At 39.6% G+C, this 24,574-nt stretch overlaps 1 protein-coding gene across 4 annotated transcripts in view; it reads left to right on the top strand.

Moving 5' to 3' along the window:
* LOC136862909 (tetratricopeptide repeat protein 39B) overlaps positions 1-24,574 on the top strand; it is a 545,055-nt gene that overhangs the window by 393,463 nt on the left and 127,018 nt on the right. For all 4 annotated transcript variants that reach the window (XM_068226207.1, XM_068226205.1, XM_068226206.1 and 1 more), the window contains one exon: positions 2,601-2,764. In XM_068226207.1, the coding sequence (XP_068082308.1) occupies positions 2,601-2,764 (164 nt within the window). The remainder of the gene's footprint in view (positions 1-2,600; positions 2,765-24,574) is intronic.

The raw sequence follows: 24,574 nt of genomic DNA, 5'->3' as shown, positions 1-24,574 counted from the left end.
TTCCATTGTCCAGTGGCATCTCTCTTTACACCATGCCGCGTTTTTTATTAAGAGGGAGGGATATTTGGTTCTTAATCCCCGATGCACAGTCGTGGGACTGGCTGTACTTTGATAACACCTTGAAATTCCCTGGTGATTATTTCTACAGACAACCGACTATTTTCTCATACCATCCTCTTTAATGTTCGTTGGTCCCTGGGTGTCGGAAAATGTAGCTGACCAGATTGAGGCTGTACTGTGGTTGTACCTTCACACTTCCACTTTATAGTTACATCACTGACAGTCAGTTTGTGTACATTCATAAGGTTAGAAATTGTGACATTACTACAGAACTGTATAATATTTCGGATAATTTTGAAATTCGTACCAATCCGTGTTTTTACACCTTATTTTTATGATACTTTCCTTAAGTTACGAGGGGGTGAAATTAGTATGCATTTTAGCGCTATCTGTTGATGTGACACTTAACTAAACATTTATCCACTTGGTGGCACATATAATAATAACTGCGACAATACGTCAAATAATTGCTGTGTAAAAAAAAAGTGTTATCTTGGTAGTCGTGAAAAAGAACTGGAACAACTTGGGATGGTTGTATGAATTCATCTCTAAAAATGAGGAAGTACAGAGGTTTGAAGTATGGTCCTGGCTAAGGATTAAAAACTAACATTGACGTGAAGGCATCAAAATTTTATATTTGAATTCTTCCTTAATCTTGGGCAGTTATTATTTTTTTGATGCCCTTATAGTTGTAGTTTGAGCTTTCATCATGTGAGTATCTTGTATTACCTTGTATTAAGAATGTACTTATTCCGAAACTCAAATTGGAAGATTAATTGTAATTATGTAGTAAATTTTAAGGTTGAAATATTAATGTATATCCATTTCTTCTGACATTTATATCAGTATGAAAACAATACTTTTACTCGGCATTAACATTTCACACCAACTTCATTTGGAGCCCTTTGCAACCTATTTATAACCTTTATGACCAAATTTTTCTTCTGTTAACATTAATTTTTTGTAAAATTTGAAACTGTTATGGTTTCCAATATTGGGTAAACCTTCATCTAATTCTTGAAAAGTTTTACTATGTGTGTTTTTTTTTTTAAAACATGGTATTTGTTCGTGGCGTCGACCTCTGTAGATCTTTTGCCACTACTTTCACCATATGATAGGAACCCGCGTGTAAGTGGAATTGCGGAAGTGTAGTGTGTTGAATGTGAGGCAAGGAATGTTCAGGATGACACAAACACCCAGTCCCCAGGCCAGGGGATAATAATCATTACAATTAAAAACCCTTGACCCAGTCGGGAATCGAACCCGGGGCTGCCGAGTGACAGGCGGACGCGTTGCCCCCTACACCGCGGGGCCGGACATGTGTGAGGTTAGGCCTAATAATATATCTTCAGATTTATTTTGACAGTACTTATGCAACATTTACATTGATGTAAACAAAACCACAAAATTATTATCTGACCTACTGCCAGTTAAATGTATTTTATATGCCTTGTTTATTGTTCACATTTGTTGCCTGATACTGTAATTTATTTGATGATGTATTGTTTACCTCCTTTTGATTTTTTTAAAAGATGTTTTTTGTTGGTTATGAATCATGACTTTTACTGATTGCCATGGACGTGTGATCTTGAACCTTCTTAACTTTGTCATTATAACCTGAATTATGGTTGACTAATACTTGTTCATCTCCTTATGATTTGTCATCTCATTTGGCAATTATTTCTGTACATAATGTTTGGAAATGAATTGAGATTTGATTTCTCTATGATATCGCTCTAAATTTTTTCTCGACTTACCACATCAATCATTCCTATAATTTTGGGGTTCCGGAATTAAATTGAACTTTAATCCCTTTTAAACATTCAAATTATAATTATTTCCTTTCAAGAAATTTATCTTTTCTGATAAATTTTCAAGAATTAGTTGTATTAAAAACAAGTTAAATTGAAGTTTTAATATTTATCATCCTTTAATCAATGTTACTTGTTGTTATTTCAAAGTATATTTATTAAATCTTGTTTATTTTAAATTGTGTTCCTCATTTCATGGAGTATTGATGAGAAAACTGAATTTTTAGTTTTTAACTTAGGTCCTGGCCTTTTGACTTTAGTATTGAGTGGTGTTATGGCACTGATTCCACACGTGATTATTGTCACTGGTAAGTAATTTTAAATTTTGTGACAGAAATCTCCCTTTCAGATTTCTTACTTATGTGACAACCAATGATTGCCCCACGTTGGAAGTCAGTAAGCTCACGTGACCTACCCTTGTTGCTGTTCCGTATTCACACTGAACAGTGAAACATCCATGCCTCCTTTTAGACTGTTATGATGCATAATTTTTATTGTTGATGTTGTTGTTGTTGTTGTTGTTGTTGTTGTTGTTGTTGTTGTTGTTGTTGTTGTTGTTGTTGTTGTTGTTGTTGTTGTTGTTGTTGTTGTTGTTGTTGTTGTTGTTGTTGTTGTTGTTGTTGTTGTTGTTGTTGTTGTTGTTGTTGTTGTTGTTGTTGTTGTTCTGATACTTTTGATCAGCTAGTGTAAGTTGAAAAATATTTTGTAGTTCTTATTGTCTTGTTTCAGTTGTATCCTGAAGGCGTATGGTTCCTCTTTTTCAAAGGTCGATTGGAATTCATGAAGGGAAACGTAGAGGAGTCGATAACATGGTATACGAAATCCTGGAAATCGCAGAACATGTGGCCACAGTTTCACCATCTTTGTTTCTGGGAGCTTATGTGGACCAATTGGTATTGTCTTTTTGTTTCTTGTTTTTAACTTTGATGCTAATTGTTTAGTCTAATACACACACACATTAAATCTTTGTAATTTATGTAGTAGATAGTTTTACAGTAGTGAAATCCCTTGAATATTACTTCCAAGTAGGTTGGTCTGTCATGATCCTAAGGACTGGACAGGCTGGGCACTTGGGTTTGATTCAAGGTTATGTTATGAACAATCAGATTGACCTGACACCAGATTATCACCTTATATTAGCAAACTTCAGCAATATTTACAACCACTATGTACAATATTCACTATACTTTATTTTTTTGCTAGCTGCTTTACGTCGCACCGACACAGATAGGTCTTATGGCGACGATGGGACAGGAAAGGGCTAGGAGTGGGAAGGAAGCGGCCGTGGCCTTAATTAAAGTACAGCCCCAGCATTTGCCTGGTGTGAAAATGGGAAACCACGGAAAACCATTTTCAGGGCTGCCAACAGTAGGGTTCGAACCTACTATCTCCTGAATAATGGATACTGACTATACTCTTTAAACCATACTGAATCTGAGGGAATTCCCTACTCCAAAATTTCTACATTTAAAAAAGTTCTTCCAGGTCCCTCTAAAAGTGCCTTGAAGTACTACTTTTTAAACATAAGCCCATAAAATACAATTAATACTTTACTTGGAGGATAATTTCTTCCTTGATTCTTCCCTCTTCTTTCTTCTGGCACTGGTCTCTGTCTGTTGTCCAGTTGACTCCCCAAAAGAATTATGTAGACTCACAGACTCAAACTTGGAACCTCTTTCCCCACCGGGCGAGTTGGCCGTGCAGTCAGGAGCGCGCAGCTGTGAGCTCGTATCCGGGAGGTAGTGGGTTCGAACCTCATTGTCGGCAGCCCTGAAGATGATTTTCCGTGGTTTCCCATTTTCATACCAGGCAAATGCTGGGGCCGTACCTTAATTAAGGCCACGGCCGCTTTCTTCCCATTCCTATGCCATTCCTGTCCCATCGTCGCCATAAGACCTATCTGTGTCTGTGCAATGTAAAGCAACTAGCAAAAAAAAAAAAAAAAAAAAAAGGGAACCTCTCCTTGTATGTATGCCTAAACTTACTTATTACTAAGACCTTTCTCCTGTTTACTATTTGGGCATCTATCTACTGGTCCTTGCAGCACCTCTGTTGTTCTCCAACTTAAAGAATATAGTTACTTCATGGACTGTCTCTGCCTGGAAGTGCTTACTCAAAAACCCACTGCTAATAGCTGGTATTGTTAACTGCCTGCAGCCCTGTTGACTTAGAGTGGTACATTATTTCTCAACTCCCAACAGCTTTCCTGCATGGTTCATTACTCTGTCCCTTCCTATGGAGCTTCTCTGTGTATGAACTTTCTGCTGTGCTTGAATCTGTCACTTTTACGGAACTACTCTCCTGTGTGGACTGCTGTGCCATGCTTAACACTTAACACTTCATATGGAACTTCTACCCCGGTGCACCCCAGAACTTCAGTAACTATTCCTTCTTGAAGTTACCATCATGCCTCGAGAACAGAAGTGCTCAGCTGGGCGCCCTTTGAGGTTAACCTGACGTAAATGTGGGCAACTTACATAGCAAGCACAGTGAAGCAAGAGATCGAACACACTTAGCATGGAAGGGAGCAGTCATATTCAATTGTGACTACAAAGCTCTCCTCCAATACTCAGCAAAATACTGATTGGGGTATAGTATTTTTTTTAAGGTGCTATAATTGTGTAAAAACCTACCTTTTGAAGGTATTCCATTTTGATTTATACTGTTTTCAATAAAAATAGTCAGTTTTATTTTCTAAAATTTATGCATAAAAAAAAAACCTAATCATAATAATTTGTGTGTTACAATTTACAAAGATACAGGGTGTAAGCCTACAAGCTACGATTTACAAATACTTGGATTTGAATGACAGCATTTCCATTTAAAAAGTAAAATTCCTTTTATCCATACTGCAAAACGTAATATAGTTACATAATTCAACATCTTTACTCCTTAATTTTGCACAGTGTTGTAGTGTTGTGTAACTTTCCATGTTCACCAAATTTCTGAAAATAGTATTTAAAAATCAGGCATCTGATGATAATAGTTAGCCTCTAAATGGCAAAGGAGTTTCAATGCGCGTGAGGTTGCAGATATTTACTATCCAATATTAAAGTATAACAACAATGTAAACGTATCTACCAAACAGATATACAGTATACCTTCAAATAAATAACCTAACTGATGTTACTCCTAGTAAGCATAATTAGAGATTGTTGGTGAGTTTATCAGATAATTTAATGCCAAGCAACCACAAGCCACAGCTTATCCACCTGAACTCTTTATTAGATTAGAAATGTTTGTAAAGCATTCTAAAAATTGTAATTCATTATGTACAGTACAAAAATATTTGAGGTTGTAGGCCTAACTCTTTATTGGATCCGGTCAAAATACATAAACTGCAGTGAACATAAATAACTTATTTCTTACAGTGTTGATTATTTTCTACATCCATTTCAAACTCTGATATCGCTGCAGTAATCGAGAGTGACTGAGAGAACTTCGTCCAACCTTAACGGCCTGTGATGTAACCACAATGTCACTGTGGCTGAATAGCATTCACTCATCATCCGCCTGCCCGCCCGCTTACAGTGCTGTGCACCTGTGGGATGAAATGCCCAGCGTGAGCACCTCTGCTCTAGAATAACTACCTTTATCTGTACACGTGACTGTTGTATAGAGATATGATTGGTCCTTATGATTCTCCCACAGTGTAAGGGTGTGGATTGTTCTAGAAGTCTACAAGTACGTCTCCACAAAGTCATAATGCTGCAGTTTTACTCATACAGTAGGTCTACGTGACAAACTCAGCCCTACCCACAGGTTTGGCGACAGCATGATGCTGTCACAGTCTTTCACCATATTGCACACAACACAGTCTCCACTAGCTTTGCATTGTACTGAATTTAATGCATTAAATAATGCTGTATTATGCTCAGATAAAATTGCCGCACATCTGCTCACTATACCAACACTTGAAGCACTATTTCTTAATGATGAAGACACACATTCCTTAAATTTAAATACAATTCTCAAGACCTTTCTCTCTTAGAGGTCGCAGGTTCGAAGCTTGCTTAAGCCCGTTTGCTCCATAATAAAGGATGGAAGGGCACGTCATGATCCACAGTCATGACAGGTCACCATGAGATATTTTTTCCTGTTTGCATTTTCTAGTTGTTTGTAGACTTGACAATTACAGCAGTGAGTATCTACTGTTTAAGATTGGATTTATGGATTTATATAACTTCTCAGACCATAGACCCATATTAGAAAGAGAGGTATGTACCAATAATAATAATAATAATAATAATAATAATAATACCCGTGTGGGGATTTACCGGTTACCTCCATCGGGCACGTCCCATGAGAATTGGGGAAGCTCGCTGGCTCTGCCGCCAGCAGAGTCAGAGGGTAGTACGGAAATAAAATACCACCGTGAAAAAAAACTGGTCCCTTGCCAGGGTTACGGCGAAGACTGGTAAATGACCAGAAGCCAGAAAACATCTTGAGGCAACCTCTAGGGCTAACAACCCTAGTTGTAAAAGGATGGGTACCCGTCCAAAGCAAAGTCAAGTCAAAAAGCATGATGGCACAACATTTCGAGAAACATACCCCGGGGGGTAAATCTTCGGATAAATCCCTCGTCGTGAACGCCACGGCGCATGAGTCTCGTTCGGATTCTGGGGGAGACTCGACATCATGCAAGAGATGAGTCGGAGCGTCTCGGTGTACCCCGAAGAGTCAAAAACTCAGGCCAAAATCTAAAACCTTTCTAGCAACTTTCAACATAAATTCACTTACACAAACTGGCAAGCTGAAAACCCTCACCAAAGCTCTTCACGAAAATCAGATATCCATAATGGCCCTACAGATGGAGAGATTTTTGAATCCGAAGGCTACCGATTTTTCAAGAGCAAAGCACAAAGAGGAATCCTCAATGGAGCTGTGATGCTTGGAACCGCGTTTGCTGTTAGAACCAAGATCCTTAAATCGGTTGCAAATTTCGAACCTGTGAATGACAGATTCTCTATACTCACAATTAAATGCGCGAACAAAACCTACGCCCTAGTTAACGCACATGCTCCTACAAACGATAAGAACAAGTCTGATCCAGACGAAGTTGATAATTTCTGGGACCTACTGGATGAAAAATTAAACAAAATCCCCAAACACCATGTCAAGCTTCTTTTGGGTGACTTCAATGCCCAACCAGGTCGTGAACAGAAGTACAAGAAAGTTATTGGAAATTACCCTGCTCACAAAAGAACCAATCCCAACGGCAAAAGACTGGTGTCCATTTGCGAAAATCACAATCTGCAGGTCATGTCGACCCACTTTCGCCATCTACCCAGAAAGCAAATGACTTGGCGTTCTCCCGTCCAAGCTCTCGGAGAGTTCCAAATTGATCATGTTGCAATCTCCAGGAGAAACAGCCCTGAGATTATGAATGTCAAGGTAAAGAAAGGCATCAATGTGGCCTCAGATCATTATATGTCTCTTATCAAATTCAAACCAGTTCCCGCAAACACAAGGAAGACAACCAAACAGATCACACGCTTTGACAATGATAAACTTCGGCAAAGGGTCAAGGAGTTCCAGGAGAAGGCTAGACCAAATGACTGTGACTTTAACAACGCCAAAAGTCTCCTTGTTGAGGCCGCTAAAGACGTTGCAGAAATCAAGAGAAGCAAAAAGCATGCCTGGTGGAATGGTACCTGCAAATCAGTCCTCCAAGAAAGACTCAATGCGTGGAAACAGTACTACTCTACGAAATCAGAAAATGATTGGGAAACCTACAAAACCCAACGTGCCCAAGCAGCTAGGGTGTTCAGAGCTGAGAAACGTAAATACGAAAAATCTCTCATTGAAAATATAGAACAAAACTTTAGGAAGAATGAAAGGAGAGAGTACTACAGAGCCTTCAAACACAAACTCACTGGCTATAAACCACCATCTCTATGCTTTGAGCGAAAGGACGGCACACTGGCGACGTCAAATGAAGAAAATTGCAGCATTCTGGCAGATTACTTCAAGAATTTACTTAACTGCTCTAAACCGCAAAGCGCCATTGAGACCAAGGAACCCTTACTCAGATACCCAGATTCCAGACCACCCAACAGCGATGAAATCAAGCGCCACATTGCCCGTCTCAAAAATAACAAAGCGCCGGGGGAAGACTCAGTAGTAGCAGAACTATGGAAATATGCCCCAGAAGAATCACTTGATATCTTGCAAAAGCAAATAGAAGAAATTTGGAACAAGGAGACCCTACCCGAAGATTGGAAAATAGCTTTGATCCATCCATTACACAAAAAAGGCAGCATGAAGAACATCAACAACTACAGAGGAATATCTTTGTAGTCGTGACTTACGAAATTCTATCACTTGCCACCCTGGAGCGTTTGGAAGCACAAGTCGAACATCAAATAGGTGAATACTAAGGAGGGTTCAGAAAAGGTCGCTCAACAGCTGAACAGATTCAAAATCTCAAAACGATCATCAGATATTGTACACTAAGGTCCAAGCATTATGTGTCTGTCTTTGCGGACTTTAAGAAAGCGTACGACTCCATTGACCGGGAAGTCCTGCTAAACATCTTAAATGAATTTGGAGTTGATTTGAAACTGCTGGCATTAATTAGAGCCACCCTAACCGATACAAAATCCAAGGTGAAGTTCCACGGATGTCTCTCGCATTCCTTTGACATCAAAACAGGAGTCCGACAAGGTGATGGGCTATCCCCGATACTCTTCAACTGTGTTCTTGAAAAGATCATCAGAACCTGGCGGGTGAGATTACAGGAAACCAACTACAGTCCATTGAGAATAGGAACCAAATCCAAGGGGATTGCAACAGACTGCTTAGCATTTGCCGATGATATTGCTGTTCTCTCAAATGACATAGAAACCGCTAGAGCTCAAGTTGAAATATTAAAGGAAATTGCCGAACAAACTGGTTTGCAGATATCGTTTGAGAAAACAGAAGTAATGACTAACATCAAAGAGGCTCCACCAAAACTCCATACAAAATACGGGGACATCACCCGAGTAGACAAATTCAAATACCTGGGTGAGATCATCATGAAAAGTGGACTGGACAAAGAAGCACTTCAGGAGTGAGTACACAAACTGGAAATAGCCTACCAAACATCCCGCACAATCTACAACAAAAAATGCCTTTCCCAGAACACCAAGATATGCCACTATGAAACAGTTCTGAAGCCAGTAGTTATATATGCAGCCGAAACCTTGTCTCTAAATGCCAACAAAGGACTCCTTGAAGAACTGGAGAAAAGAGAACGCAAAATTGTGAGAGGAATCTTGGGATCAAAGTACAGAAATGGAATCCATCAAAAGAGATCCAACAAGGAAGTCTACAGCAAAATAGAGAAAATTACTGACACAATCAGAAAAATACGGGCACGATTTTACGGTCATCTGAAAAGAATGGACGGAAGAAAGTTAAGTAATCTTTCACTCTTTTGATTCAAACCCCAAAACCACAATTCCCTGGTTTAGAAATACCAAAGAAGACCTGCAAATGCTACATATCTCAGCTGAAGACGCCCTTAACAGAGATCTCTTCCGCAAGAAAATATTGACGAACGGGCTAAACCGAGACGAGCAACCGAAGGGAAGACACGGTGCCCCTTGGACAGAGGAGCGTAAGCAGGCCCACTCCCAAAGAATGAGGGAAATTTGGGCTCTAAAGAAGGCCAAGTTCAGTGTCAAAAGCAACAAGACTTAACGTGGTCCTTGATGGCCCCAGCGAATTATATATATAATAATAATAATAATTCAGGAGCGTATCCCTTAATACAAGTACCATCCAACACCACTCCTGGAGAACGAGTTGATTAAGCTTTATTGGGACACTGCTGTAGTGACAGGCAAAACAGTCAACCATAACAGACCAGATATCATACTGGTAGACAAGAAAACTGGGACAACTTTCATTATCGACATCGTTATTCCCAATGACACCAACATTGACAGGAAGTACCGTGAAAAAATCTCCAAGTACAAAGAACTTGCAGAAGAGTTCAAGAGGATCTAGAAGATGAAACTGGTACAGATAGTCCCTGTGATTCTGTCAGTCAATGGCCTCATTCCACACACACTTCACAAAAGTCTGCAAGAACTGGGTCTTCCACCGAACATCTACAAAATTATGCAACATTCTGTCCTCCTGTCAACATGCAACATTGTGCGATCGTTCCTCTCGCAAGAATGAAGATCCCGTGATCTACAGTTTTGTATATACCTGTGCATCAATGTTTGTATTATAATGTGTAAATACTTTAATTATTGTAAGGCACTTGGTGCATCCCATGCCCCATTACTACCCATATTTCCTGTGGAGAAGTGTATGAATAATAATAATAATAATAATAATAATAATAATAATAATAATAATAATAATTGTTACGGACTTTTCCGTGGTAGGTAGAGGTGAAAGAAGGTGCGGGTGTGAATGGGTTTCAAGTTACGAAATTATAGTGCAATGTAAAATTAATTTAAAAATTAACAAGGTTATATTTTCTTTTCGAAAACAAAGAAATAACAAGCATGGCAGGTACAAGGTAGCAATTCAAAAGGGGTTAGTTACAATATTTACAGAATTTGGGCTTCGCGCCCTGACTTCACAATGCTTGGGCAATCAGCTCAGTTTTACCTCAAACACAAGTTTTAACAGAGGGGGAGAAAACCCCATTCATACCTAGGAGCCCTTGCTCCAAATTACACTGAAAAACCTCCATGAGGCATACAACCCAGAATTTTCAAAAGAGCCACTCGCTCTCAAAATTAAGCCTCTCCCAGGCCCCACCAAACTCCACCTTCAAGTTGTCCTCAACGGACATAAACACAGGGGTAAAATACCCAATCTACTGAGGTCTATTAAAAGAAAAGCAGGTTAATTAAATGACCTCTAAAATAACAATTTGAGAGGAGGCGAACTTGCACTCCTAATACACTTTGATGAAGACCTACTTGGCACTAGGCCGTTAATACAAGGGCTAATCCCATGCTAAAGAGGTGACTTAAGAAAGAACCATTTGTTTTACATTAACGAAAAATAGGTTGAGAAAATAAGTTCACCTCAATACAATGTGAGTGGGAGCTCGAGAGGGTTAGCACTCTCTATCCCAATATGTCGTTTTAAAAGAGAATATATGAAAAGAGAAGTTACATTTTAGGAAAAGGTTACATGGTTGAACGCTTAGAACCCGCCCCGAAAGTTAAACTGCTGAGCTAGCAAAGAAAGAAGTTATTAATCGGCCATTACCTTGTGTTGAACGGCTGGAGAAGAAAGAGGCGCTTCCCGCCCCCTGCTATGTACTTAACACACTGAAAGATGGAACAGAAGTGGCCGAGAGACCCAAAAATCAGCAGTTTAAATACTCTCGCGGAAGTTTCTAGGCGTTAGGGGAATGAAAACACCCTCCCACAAACACTTTATTGGGTAGGACACAGCAACATATTCAAGTTGGGGGAAGATACATCTGATTGGATAGAAATTAATTGAAGAAATTCGGGATTGGATACATTCATAACAAGGGGAAGAAAGGGGTAAATATTGCCAACTTAAACAATGATAGAAAGAAATTTAACAAAGAACAAACTCTTGAAATTAAATTTTCTCCAAAAAAAAATAGTTCTTTGACTCCGCACTAGGTTGCACTATTGTAGATCTTCAGTAGTGTCCTCTAGAAGAGAAAGTTCACACTTCTTACTTCAAGCGAAACAAAAACACATCAAAAATGACACAGTTCAAAAACTCAAAATTTTCCACGTGGTGACATCTTCTGAGACGGTAGAAAATTAATACTGTCAATAAAGTTCAGACTTCCTCCAGCAGAGGAGTTTCAACAGGCGCACATTTTAAATTAGCGGAGTGGAGGTGTACCGCCCGGTACAGACCTCCCCCCCCAAAAGTTCCTCCAGGGATGACACATGAAATCAGTTTGAAACAAGGTCCAAGTTATGCTGTGGGTATGAAGATTGATTGCCAAAAAAATTTATAAGATTTTCTTAATTTGGGTTGATTTGGTTTCAAAATTTGTTGTTGCAGATGAAGTAAAGTCTTTATATTTGTAGAAGTTGAATTTCTGAAGATAACTTTTTATATTTGAAAGTGAAGAAAAAAAAATTTTCAAAGTCCACCAAATATTGCAGTTGAATTCCCAAGTGTAGTCATTACTTATGGTATCTGTTCATGTAGTAGATGGTGATGAAGTGGGATTGCCAGACCGGCCGTTGCGGCTTGCGTCCAAAGGAGGCCGCTCGGACCCCTCAAGTACCCTGAGATACCGCTCGCCCGCACTATGAGGGGAGCAGCGGTGTTGAAGCACGCCGCGCCCGCGGTGAACATATACAGGCTGCGGGCAAGTAGCCGGTCGTGCGCCGCACATCAGCCTTGGCCGGGAGGAGAGCTCCGGCTCGCCGTGCACACGTCTTCCTCGCTGGGGCCGAGGGGGCCCGTCCTCAGCTCCAGTTGCTGCACGGCGCCGCGCGGCTGCGGGGGCACTGAAACATTAAAGCTTGGCGGCAGAATTGTGTTGGACCATCATCTTTTTTGAGGGTACAGGCTTGTGGAGAGGTTGAGGGGCCAGCGGCGTGCAAATATCCATGGCATAAGTCAAGCCACTGTGTGTATTGACGCAGGAGACGGGAGCGTGGTAATGGCCGAGGTAAGGACAGGATGGCAGTTTAACAATCGGGGAGGTTTACAAGAAATGCTTACATATAAAATAAAATAGAAGGAGCAGAATGCCTTAAGAGTGGAACTCAAAAAAAAATATAACCTTCATATTCCTATCAAATTATATGAAGCAAGTTGATACAAAATTTACATTGGTTTCACCTGTGACAGGTGAACCCTAAATATCCTCTCGGTGGCTGGATTGCTTACTAACAAGGTAACCGGCGTAAGAAAATCGAGAATGATGCATGGCCCATGAAATCTGGGGGCAAGCTTGCCCGCGGGAACAAAATTCTTGACCATCACCTGGTCACCTACCTTCAAAGTGGTGGGTCTCCGTCCACGATCATACCTTTCCCTAACCTTTTCATGAGACACTTTAAGATTAGCTTTAGCCTTCTTCCAAAGATCTTTAATGTTATCCGGATCTATTGTCTCGGGTAGAATGTCATTCAGAGACCAGAGGTTAGAGAGCGGCGAGTTGGGAACAAACTTGAACATCAAAGAAGCTGGAGTAAACTTGTGAGATTCATGAACCGCCGAATTCAAAGCAAAAGCTATCCAATGCAGGGACGTGTCCCACCTGGAATGATCTTCATGATGATAGGCAATAAGTGCTGACCTGAGATTACGGTTAACCCGTTCAGCCAGAGATGGTTGAGGGTAATAAGCAGAAGTAGTTACATGAGAGATTGATAAGTCAAAACAGAATTTACGAAATAAATTAGATGTAAAAGCCTTAGCATTATCAGATACAATATATTGACACGGACCAAAAGAAGCAAAAATAGAATTTAAGCAGGTAATGGTAGACTGAGCGGTAGCCAGCTTAGTCGGAAATAACCAAGAAAATCTGGTAAAACCATCTACGCACACAAAGATGAACTTGTTAGCATTACCCTTTGACTGGGGGAAGGGTCCTACATAATCGATATACAGACGTTCCATGGGGCGCGACGCTTGATGCGAAGACAAAAGGCCTACCTTGGTGGACATGGTGGGTTTACTGAGCAAACAAGATTTACAAGCTTTTACAAGTTCCCGGATTTCACCGTCCATACCTTTCCAGATGAACATTTCACGAATCTTTTCACGAGTTTTAAAGATACCCAGATGCCCTCCTAGTGGGTTCTCATGATAATACTTGAAGATCATAGGTACCAGAACAGCTGGAACGACAACTTTCATCATCTTGTCATGCCTCGAAGGGCAACATAGAACACCATTCCTCAGAACATAAGGGACAACATGTTCCCCAGAAGAAAGGGTTTCCATTATCGGAGCCAGCGTCGGATCTTCACGTTGGTATTTCAAAATATCCCTAAAAAGCATGGGAGCATCTGTTAAGATGGCATTAACACCAGATAGTATGGACTCGGGAGGTGATGAACTGTCGACCGGTTCGTGGGTCTCGACGTCGTTATGAAACATACGGCTGAGTCCATCAGCAACAACATTTTCGGTACCTCTGATATGTCTAACATCAAACTGGAAGGCGGAAATACGAATAGCCCAGCGGGCTATACGACCAGTACGACGCGGCCTACCTAAGACCCAGCTTAATGCTTGATTATCTGTCTCCAGGTCGAATTTGACGTGTTCCAGATAGAGACGGAACTTTTCTACGGCGAATAAGACTGCCAAACCTTCGAGCTCATAGATGGAATACTTGGCTTCTTGAGCCGACAAGGTCCTAGAGGCATAGGCGATAGGTCGCCTCCCTAGTTCAGTCTCTTGAAGAAGGACTGCAGCTACTGCTGACGACGACGCGTCGGTTTGGACGATGAATTTCTTCGAGAAATCAGGCATAGCAAGTACAGGGGCATTACAAAGTGCTAATTTAAGATCTTCAAAAGCGGCTTGTTGAGAAGGTCCCCACTCGAATTTGATGCCTTTCCTACGAAGAAGGTTTAAGGGCGCCGCTCTATTAGCAAAGTTAGGAATGAACTTCCTGAAGAAATTCACCATACCAATGAACCTGGCGATACCTTTAATGTCCTTGGGAGGTTTAAAATCACGGATGGCCTGTGTTCTAGAATGATCGACTGCTACACCATCGGGTGACACAATATGCCCTAGGAATGACATAGAGGGCTTAGCAAAGGCGACCTTGGACAACTTAACGGTTAACCCAGCCTTACGAAGGCGATCGAGAACTTCTCGCAGATGATCTAGATGTTCTTCAAAAGTCTCTGAAAATACGACGACATCATCTAAATAGTGATATAAGTACTCGAATTTGATGTCGGAGAAGACCCTATCTAGTAGCCTAGTGAGCACAGCTGCCCCCGTGGGGAGCCCGAAAGGCACGCGGTTGTATTAGTATAAATTCCAGTCCGTGGCAAACGCTGTAAGGTGTTTAGACTCTTCGGCAAGGGGAATTTGATTATAGGCCTGATTCAAGTCCAAGATAGTGAAGAACTTGGCCTTACGAAACCATGAAAAGCAAGAATGAAGGTCAGGAAGGGGCACAGATTGCAACACCACCTTCCGATTGAGAGCCCTGTAATCAATGACAGGCCTGAAGCCTCCTTGGGGTTTCGGGACTAGAAAAATAGGCGATGAATACGCCGACTTAGAGGGCCTAATAATACCATCCTTCAACATCTGATCGATAATTTCTTTCAGAGCCTTCATTTTAGGTGGAGATAGCCTATAAGGTGGAAAACGGACAGGAATCGAATCCGTGACCTCAATTTTGTATTCAATAAGGTCAGTAACACCAAGAGTATCAGAGAACACCTCTGGAAATGACTGACATAATTTACGAATACTATCAGCCTTCTCCTCAGGTAGATGTCTAAGGTCTAACAACATCTCATCCTGGGTAGGCGAATTAGATGAACATGACACAGAATTACACTTTAACAAGGGAATTTTACAATTGGACACAAATTTGAATGTGCACGACTTACTCTGAAGATCGAGCACAAGACCAGTGTGAGAAATAAAGTCCGCTCCCAGTATGATGGGGCAAGACAAGTGCTTAGCCACAAACAATTTAATTTTCCAAGTAAACTTAAAAATACTAATTTTGACCAGTACGGAACCTAGAATTTCTAATGGAGATGAATTAGCCGAAACATATTGAATAGGAGATGAGACGTAGTCAGGTAGTTTACAAACAGCTTTCAATTTAGAATACCATTCAGCCGAAATAATCGAACAAACACTGCCTGAATCTAAGAGAGCTGTTATAGGCTCGTTATTTAACTCAATCTTAAGTAAAGGAACAGGTGCGGGGGTATCCGCCGCAATCCTAAGGCACTCTTTGGGGCATTCAAAAGATGTATTTGAAGACTTATCGTTCCCTGAATTCTCGACCTTTTTGCCAGGGGCTGAGCTTTGGGAAGCAGAATTAGTTGACTCAGCCGCAGCCACTAGTCACTTTTGATTGTTGTTGGAAGTTACACCAGAAGTTGAGCAGGAGGGGGTGCTATTCGAATTGGGACAATTCTTTGCGATATGTGAGAAAGCCCCACATTTAAAACAGCCTTGTGATGAACCAGCTCCATTATTTGCCCTACTAGTTTTGATCAGAGGACACTTATTGCGCAGATGGTCAGGCGACCCGCAAGCATAACATTTACGGGGTGTGACTGGTCGGCGAGGTGGAGGCCGAGTATTACTAATGGAAGGCGGGGGTTCTTTCGCGACACGCAAAGAATCGGCGTATCTAACTCCTTCCGCTGAGACGGCCAATGCTTCAAGTTCCGAGAAAGTTTGCGGGCACGCCGCGAAACACAAATATGACCTATAAGATGGTGAAATGCCTTCCACAATAGCCTGTACAATCTGATCTTCAGGAAAATGAAGGGCAAACACCCTAGTATAAAACTTAATATCTTGGATGAAGTCTGCCAAGTTTTCATCCAAGCGCTGTACACGGTAATAGTACTTCTGAATAAGGGAGGACCTGGCCCTAGCAGGGATGAAGTTAGCTAGCAAATGGGCATGGAAATCCTCAATAGATGATTGCTCGGCAATGGCTCTTACGATTTTATCAGAGAGAATACCAATAGCATACGGATAGATAATTTGCAAGATTTGACATGGAGAAAGAGAAAAAACAAGGGCATGATCCTGAAATTCCACTAGAAATCTTAAAAATGAAATTACGTCACTGGTGGTATTAACCGAAAACTTAGAAATACCTCTGAGCAACATTGCCAATGGATGTGGCAAGCTGCTAAACCCAGGTGACATAGTAGGTAAAGGTTTCAATGGTAAGGAAGTTAATTCAGAACGGATGTTACTCAGCGATGCACGGCGTTCAGACTCGTTGTCCAGTGGGGCAGGGATAGTTTGAGCAGCAACGGTTATTCTATTAACTTCTCCCTTGGGAGGCGCTTCCTCACTACCTGCATTTACTATGGTGGGTTGATCAGATTTGGGAGGAACTTCCCCAGTTAACAATTGAGTGACCTTACTAGATAATTCGGAAATATTTTCCAGGAGCGTACTAGCTTCCTTCCTCTGAACATCATTCAGTTTTAGAGACAACAGATCGTTAACCCTATTCGAAAAATGATATAGCCTGCCTTGCACACGCTTAATTTGATTAGGAGACGGATCATTTTCATCAAAAAAACTAACTACAGAAGCTAACCCAGTAATATTCTCCGTGATCGTGGAAAGAGAGTCGTCAATTTCTTTCTCTCCCAAATTGGGGATGGAAATGGGCAAATCAAGGGACTCTCTAAGTTTGTTAGTGTCTATTGCAACCGTGCCTCCAGATTGCACATTTCTGATAGTTAATTCATAGATCAACTCCTCCTTACGCAAATAGTTAAGAAGGAGAACATCGCGAGGGCCGGGCATGATGACAGACCAATTTTGAAAAACTCAAAAAATTCCAGCAACTGGGAAAATAGTTAGAGTTCGGAACAAACAATATTTAGCCGTCAAAAGGGGCTAAATTGAGACCCATTCAACCACGCTCTGCTACCACTTGTTACGGACTTTTCCGTGGTAGGTAGAGGTGAAAGAAGGTGCGGGTGTGAATGGGTTTCAAGCTACGAAATTATAGTGCAATGTAAAATTAATTTAAAAATTAACAAGGTTATATTTTCTTTTCGAAAACAAAGAAATAACAAGCATGGCAGGTACAAGGTAACAATTCAAAAGGGGTTAGTTACAATATTTACAGAATTTGGGCTTCGCGCCCTGACTTCACAATGCTTGGGCAATCAGCTCAGTTTTACCTCAAACACAAGTTTTAACAGAGGGGGAGAAAACCCCATTCATACCTAGGAGCCCTTGCTCCAAATTACACTGAAAAACCTCCATGAGGCATACAACCCAGAATTTTCAAAAGAGCCACTCGCTCTCAAAATTAAGCCTCTCCCAGGCCCCACCAAACTCCACCTTCAAGTTATCCTCAACGGACATAAACACAGGGGTAAAATACCCAATCTACTGAGGTCTATTAAAAGAAAAGCAGGTTAATTAAATGACCTCTAAAATAACAATTTGAGAGGAGGCGAACTTGCACTCCTAATACACTTTGATGAAGACCTACTTGGCACTAGGCCGTTAATACAAGGGCTAATCCCATGCTAAAGAGGCGACTTAAGAAAGAACCATTTGTTTTACATTAACGAAAAATAGGTTGAGAAAATAAGTTCACCTCAATACAATGTGAGTGGGAGCTCGAGAGGGTTAGCACTCTCTATCCCAATATGTCGTTTTAAAAGAGAATATATGAAAAGAGAAGTTACATTTTAGGAAAAGGTTACATGGTTGAACGCTTAGAACCCGCCCCGAAAGTTAAACTGCTGAGCTAGCAAAGAAAGAAGTTATTAATCGGCCATTACCTTGTGTTGAACGGCTGGAGAAGAAAGAGGCGCTTCCCGCCCCCTGCTATGTACTTAACACACTGAAAGATGGAACAGAAGTGGCCGAGAGACCCAAAAATCAGCAGTTTAAATACTCTCGCGGAAGTTTCTAGGCGTTAGGGGAATGAAAACACCCTCCCACAAACACTTTATTGGGTAGGACACAGCAACATATTCAAGTTGGGGGAAGATACATCTGATTGGATAGAAATTAATTGAAGAAATTCGGGATTGGATACATTCATAACAAGGGGAAGAAAGGGGTAAATATTGCCAACTTAAACAATGATAGAAAGAAATTTAACAAAGAACAAACTCTTGAAATTAAATTTTCTCCAAAAAAAAATTAGTTCTTTGACTCCGCACTAGGTTGCACTATTGTAGATCTTCAGTAGTGTCCTCTAGAAGAGAAAGTTCACACTTCTTACTTCAAGCGAAACAAAAACACATCAAAAATGACACAGTTCAAAAACTCAAAATTTTCCACGTGGTGACATCTTCTGAGACGGTAGAAAATTAATACTGTCAATAAAGTTCAGACTTCCTCCAGCAGAGGAGTTTCAACAGGCGCACATTTTAAATTAGCGGAGTGGAGGTGTACCGCCCGGTACAATAATAATAATAATAATAATAATAATAATAATAATAATTTTGAATTGGTTCAACTTTACTTGAAATATCACTCTTCTATAAGAAATAAATCCCACCTCTTCAGTACAGTATATCAAGTAAATAATATTACATTAGTCTTGGGACTAGTTTCAGCCACTTAGTGGCCATCTTCAGCAAAAATAAAAATTAAACAAATCATGTGATAACTAAAACATATGTATATAAGATAAAGACAATGTTGCAGGAATAATTAAAGGAGCCTGTACCACAATATTTAATCATAAAATAGTAAGTAAAGTTGGACCAATTAAAAAATTATTATCATCATCATCTTCATCATCGACCTCTCTTTCTAATATTGGTCTATGGTCCGAGAAGTTATATAAATCCAATTTTAAACAGTAGATACTCACTGCTGTAATTTATGACACTGAACTTACTATTTCATGATGAAATATTGTGGTACAGACTCCTTTAATTATTCTTCAAACATTTTCTTTATCTTGTATACATATGTTTTAGTTATCACATAATCTGTTTAATTTTTATTTTGGCTGTAGATGGCCACTATGTGGCTGAAACTTGTCCTAAGACTAATGTAATATTATTTACTTGATATACTGTATTGAAAAGGTCAATTTGTTTCTTATAATTACACTTCAATACAGAACAAAAATGGAATTTATAGCTTATAAATATGTCTTCTCACATGTCACAAATGGAATGGAGAAGAAACCTCAAGTTCTTCACCTAAATCAGTTGGAAATGACCACAGCAAATAAGAGCAGATCAAAGAGAGCTCCAGGGAAGACTGTAAACACTGGATGGTCTAATATTTCACAAAGCAGCAGTCATGTTGAAACATTGGATCATATTCTGAGCAACCACACTCACTAGCACGAAAAACACAACACTTCAATTTCTTAAAAACACTAACATTTATTTTAAATTCTGGTCACTTTTATGGCACTAAACTTACTATTTTATGATAAAATATTGTGGTACAGACTCCTTTATGTGTCTGACAATGGAAAGGAATGAAATTTGTTATGTCCTTGCGTCCAAATATAAAGAGCTTTGAGAAAGCCATAAATGTGATCTAGGCGTAACTAACTCATGCCTGCAATTAGTGAAAAGATGGAACAAAGGTTCAGAAAGATAACCACTCAACATGTTTGTAGTTGTGACAAGGAAAAATTCCTCACAAACCTCTCACTGTGGGGAGCTAGCGATGGGTATAGGGCTCTCTCTACTCATGGAACCAAATTTAGCGGCGTTTTTATTCTGCACAACAGAGCGGCTTCCTTATGATTCTATTTATGGCAGTGCCATGAACTAACTACCATGACAGAGTTTCACGAGGATGAAAATGGGACACCCAATCTGCCTACAAAGCAACTTTAATCCCAATAAAGATGTGCCGCAACCAATGAACGAACGATTTATAACAATCTTGCAGTTGGAATGTTCCAAGTTTCTAACTTTCTGGTGAAACATCCAGTATTACTTGTGAGCTTACACAATACATTTTGAGTGCCTTGTGTTGTGATGAAAAAGTTGTACATTCAACAGGTTTTATGTGCTTTTTTCATTACTGTTTAAACTTTAAATTATTCAGTTATCAATTACCTATATTTTATTAACCATTACTCTTTTTAATATGGCTAAAGGGCAAAGAAATTATAATTTTAACAGTGAATGAGAGGACCAGTATTGCTTTATTGAAAACAAAGGAAAATCTGTGTGTTTATTATGTAATGCAAGCGTGTCTATTCCTAAAAGAAGTAATGTAGAGTGACATTCTTTTTGACTAACTTCAACAGTGACTTTCCTGTGAATTTTGAACTAAAAAAACACCAAGTGATAGACCTAAAATCTAAATTAGCATTACAACAATGTGCGTTTAAGATACCAGTTCAACAAACATGTAATGTGACAGTAGCTTCTTACAAAGTTTGTTACTTCCTAGCTAAAAGGAAAAAAACCTTTCAATGATGGGGAAGTAGTAAAAGAAGCGATGTTAAATGCTGCTGAATCTCTGTTAGATTCTCACAATGATAAATCTGCACTTACATCTTCTATCAAAGGACTTCAGTTGTCTCACCAAGCTGTTGCTAGGCAGGTTGAACAGTTTCTGATAATGTGGAATCTCAATTGCATCAGGATTTGCAATTTTTCACTCCATTTTGTTGAAAGTGCTGATATGTCTGACATTGCTGTGTTGTGTGAATTTGCTAGAATGGCTTTTAGTGATTTTACAGTAAAGGAAGAGTTTGTTAAACTATTGCCACTTCATGGACGAACTAGGGGAGAAGACATATTTAATGCATTCCTTAAATTTTCCAAAGATAGTAACTTGCCACTTTCAAAGCTTGTTGCTGTAACATCAGATGGGGTGCCATCTATGACTGGCAGAAATAACCATGATACTACAGAAATGAAGCCAACTAATCGGAAAGAACCACTACATAACAAAAATCATCACAGGCGTACTATCGAACAACACAGTACACATTCAGGATAATACTTCAAGCTCAGAACCAATCACATAGACCAACGGGATGCTACAAGGCAATCCATTAAGCCTGATCCTATTCTCCATCGCCACAGCAGATGTAGTACAGAGAAACGGTGACGAGCACAACTTTATATCTACGCAGATGACATGGTTCTAACAGTCAAGCGATGCGAGGACTTGCAAAAATGTTTCAACCAACTAGCATCATGGGCCCAAGAGAACGATCTCCAATTGAACGACCAGAAGACTTTACGTATGGTGTTCAGGAATAGAAGAAGACTATCTCAGACTGACAAAGTAAATCATAGTAACAACATTTTGAGGAGAGTTAACAACGTTAAATACTTAAGAGTCATCGTGCAGACAACTGGGAAGTGTTTCACCCAAAATATCACAGACAGAACTCTTTCAGCAACCGATGCTTTGTCCGTGATATCGGATCTGTGCAAGGTGTCAGTTGATGCAGCAGTGTGCCTTTCCGTTATCAAGATCCTGTCTATAATTACCTACGGCCTCGAGATTGTATGGGAACACCTAGACATTAACAGCCTGAGAAGATTAGAAAAGGTTAAGGCGATATACTCAAAGAAGGTGCTAAGTCTATTTAAAACACACAATGTCCCGTCTAGTGTATGAGATGGCAAGGGAGACCTTTTTATTGACGATTTTCGATGCTGCATAGTACTACCATCTACTCCAGCTTATAACCAGCTACTCGAGGAGCTACAGGAAAAGAGAGCAGATGTGTGGACAGAATTCTATGCCACAGAGACCATGACTTCTCGCAGATGAGTGGGGAGCAAACTATGAATTGTGACACCTGGTGACCCAAATGGCAGTGCATGGTTTTCACCACCAGTTATACAAAAGGAAAACCTATCATGCACCTGATGAAGACTCTGTGTGTGCCTGTTGCAATCAACATTATGAGAGATATCACGTTCTAAAGTACCACGAAAGACGGGCCTCCGTTACAAAATTCTGTGTGGAGGAGTAATTTTAGAAGAATGTGCTTAACGTCGCACCAACATAGAAAGGTCTTATGGCGATGATTGGATAGGAAAGGGCTAGGAGTGAAATGGAAGCGGCCGTGGCTTTAATTAACGTACAGCCCTAGCATTTGCCTGGTGTGAAAATGGGAAACCACAGAAAATCATCTCTAGGGCTGCCGACAGTGGGGTTCAAACCTTCTATCTCCCAGATACAAGCTTACTGCATGGCCAGCTTGCCTGGTTGGAGTAATTTTAGTCTAACAAAGATTCTAAGTCCTAGCAAAAATCCTTATGGATTACTGTAAAATTAAAATTATGTTAATTATGCATTGATAATTTACAATAGCTTGAAACTTGTATATGGCCATATGGCTGCATTAAAATTATTATTGTAATTTAAAATAATAGATTTCTTTCTCTTTGTGCTAAGGATAAATCATTTCCAAAAATGTCTTTCTTTTTATTGCATTCTTCACCAAGAATTTTTATGCGCCATGTCATGAAAATCGTAAATCAAGTCGTGAATTATATAAGATAGTCTTCTACTCGTCATCGACTGTACAGAAATATTTTAAGTATAACAGATTCTGAGTATGGTGATGCTTTTCTTCATTCAGATGTAAGGTGGCTTAGTAGGGGGGAAAAAAACACTCAAATGTTTTCTACTGTCTGTTGGATGAGATACGAGACTTTGTGAAATCATCTCTTGGGCAATATTATCACAAACTTGATGATATATCATGGCTAATAGATTTATCTTCTTGGCAGACATCACCTCAAAATTAAATGAGTTAAATCGCGAATTGCAAGGAAACGATCATAATATTTCAGGTATGATATGTATTGTTAATGCATTTGAAAAGAAACTGAAGTTATGGATTGTGTCCATTTAAACAGAAATTCCCATTCATGTTTTCCAAATTTGAAATGTATTTTGGAAACAGTAAATGGAGGCAAGCAGGATTTTTCATCTCTTGCCAAACATCTTGAAAGTCTTTGGTCTGAATTTGATAGTAGATTTAGCCAGTTTTCAATGCTTTAACCAGTGATCATGTTTGTTAATAATCCCCTCGCTTCTGTTGATGTTTGTGATCTTGGAGGTAAGGTGTGTGAAATCTTCGAAAATTATAATCCTGAAGAAATTATAAATGGAAATATGAAGTCCTCAGTCAGACCTTTCTGTGAAGTCCTCCTGTGCAACATGTGTCAATTTCTGGACTCTGGAGGGTGGTAATAAATATCCCATTGTCCACAGTGTTGCTCTAAAAATGTACTCTTGCTTTGGTATCTTTGGTATCTATGAACATAATAAAGAACAAATACCTAACCTGCCTGACAGACTCACACCTGGATGATGCATTAAGAGCATCCTGTTCCATTTACACACCAGATTTTCCTTAATCTGCCATGAGCATGCAGTGCCAAATTTCGTATTAATTGTGTAAGTAAATACTGTAAAATTTCATATATTGATTAATTCTCTAATAATAATAATAATAATAATAATAATAATAATAATAATAATAATAATAATAATAATAATAATAATAATAATTGTGCGACTCATTGGCTGAATGGTCATCATTGAGACCTTCAGTTTGGAGGGGTCCATGTTCGATTCCAGGCTGAGTTGGGGATTTTAATCACATCTGTTTAATTCTTCTGGCTTGAGGACTGGGTGTTTGTAATGTCCCAACACTTTCGTCTTCATATTCAGACAAAGCACTACACTACCAATCACCACAGAAACACACAATAGCGATTACATCCCTCCATATAGTGTTGGCATCAGGAAGGGCATCCAGCCGCAGAGGTGCCAACTATTATGGATTGGCATAGATATCAAGGATAATTTAATAATATTGTAATATTACGGATTGTCCGTAATTATTAGGGATTTCACCTCACGATTACAGCATCGTGGACAAAGGAGAAATTATTACGGAAAAATACATTGTCATGAAAAAATACTTTTTTACGAAAAAAAGAAAACATATTTTGAACATTACTGTTCAACCCTCCTGGTTTCAGTGTTTGTGAGTTGACAACTATACTTGTTCAGTCATCATTTCCTTTTGCTACCCATGAGCAGTGTGAAATTAA

Source organism: Anabrus simplex, chromosome 2 (genome assembly GCF_040414725.1).
Source record: "Anabrus simplex isolate iqAnaSimp1 chromosome 2, ASM4041472v1, whole genome shotgun sequence".
NCBI lineage: Eukaryota > Metazoa > Arthropoda > Insecta > Orthoptera > Tettigoniidae > Anabrus > Anabrus simplex.
This window is presented reverse-complemented; position numbering and strand designations above follow the sequence as displayed.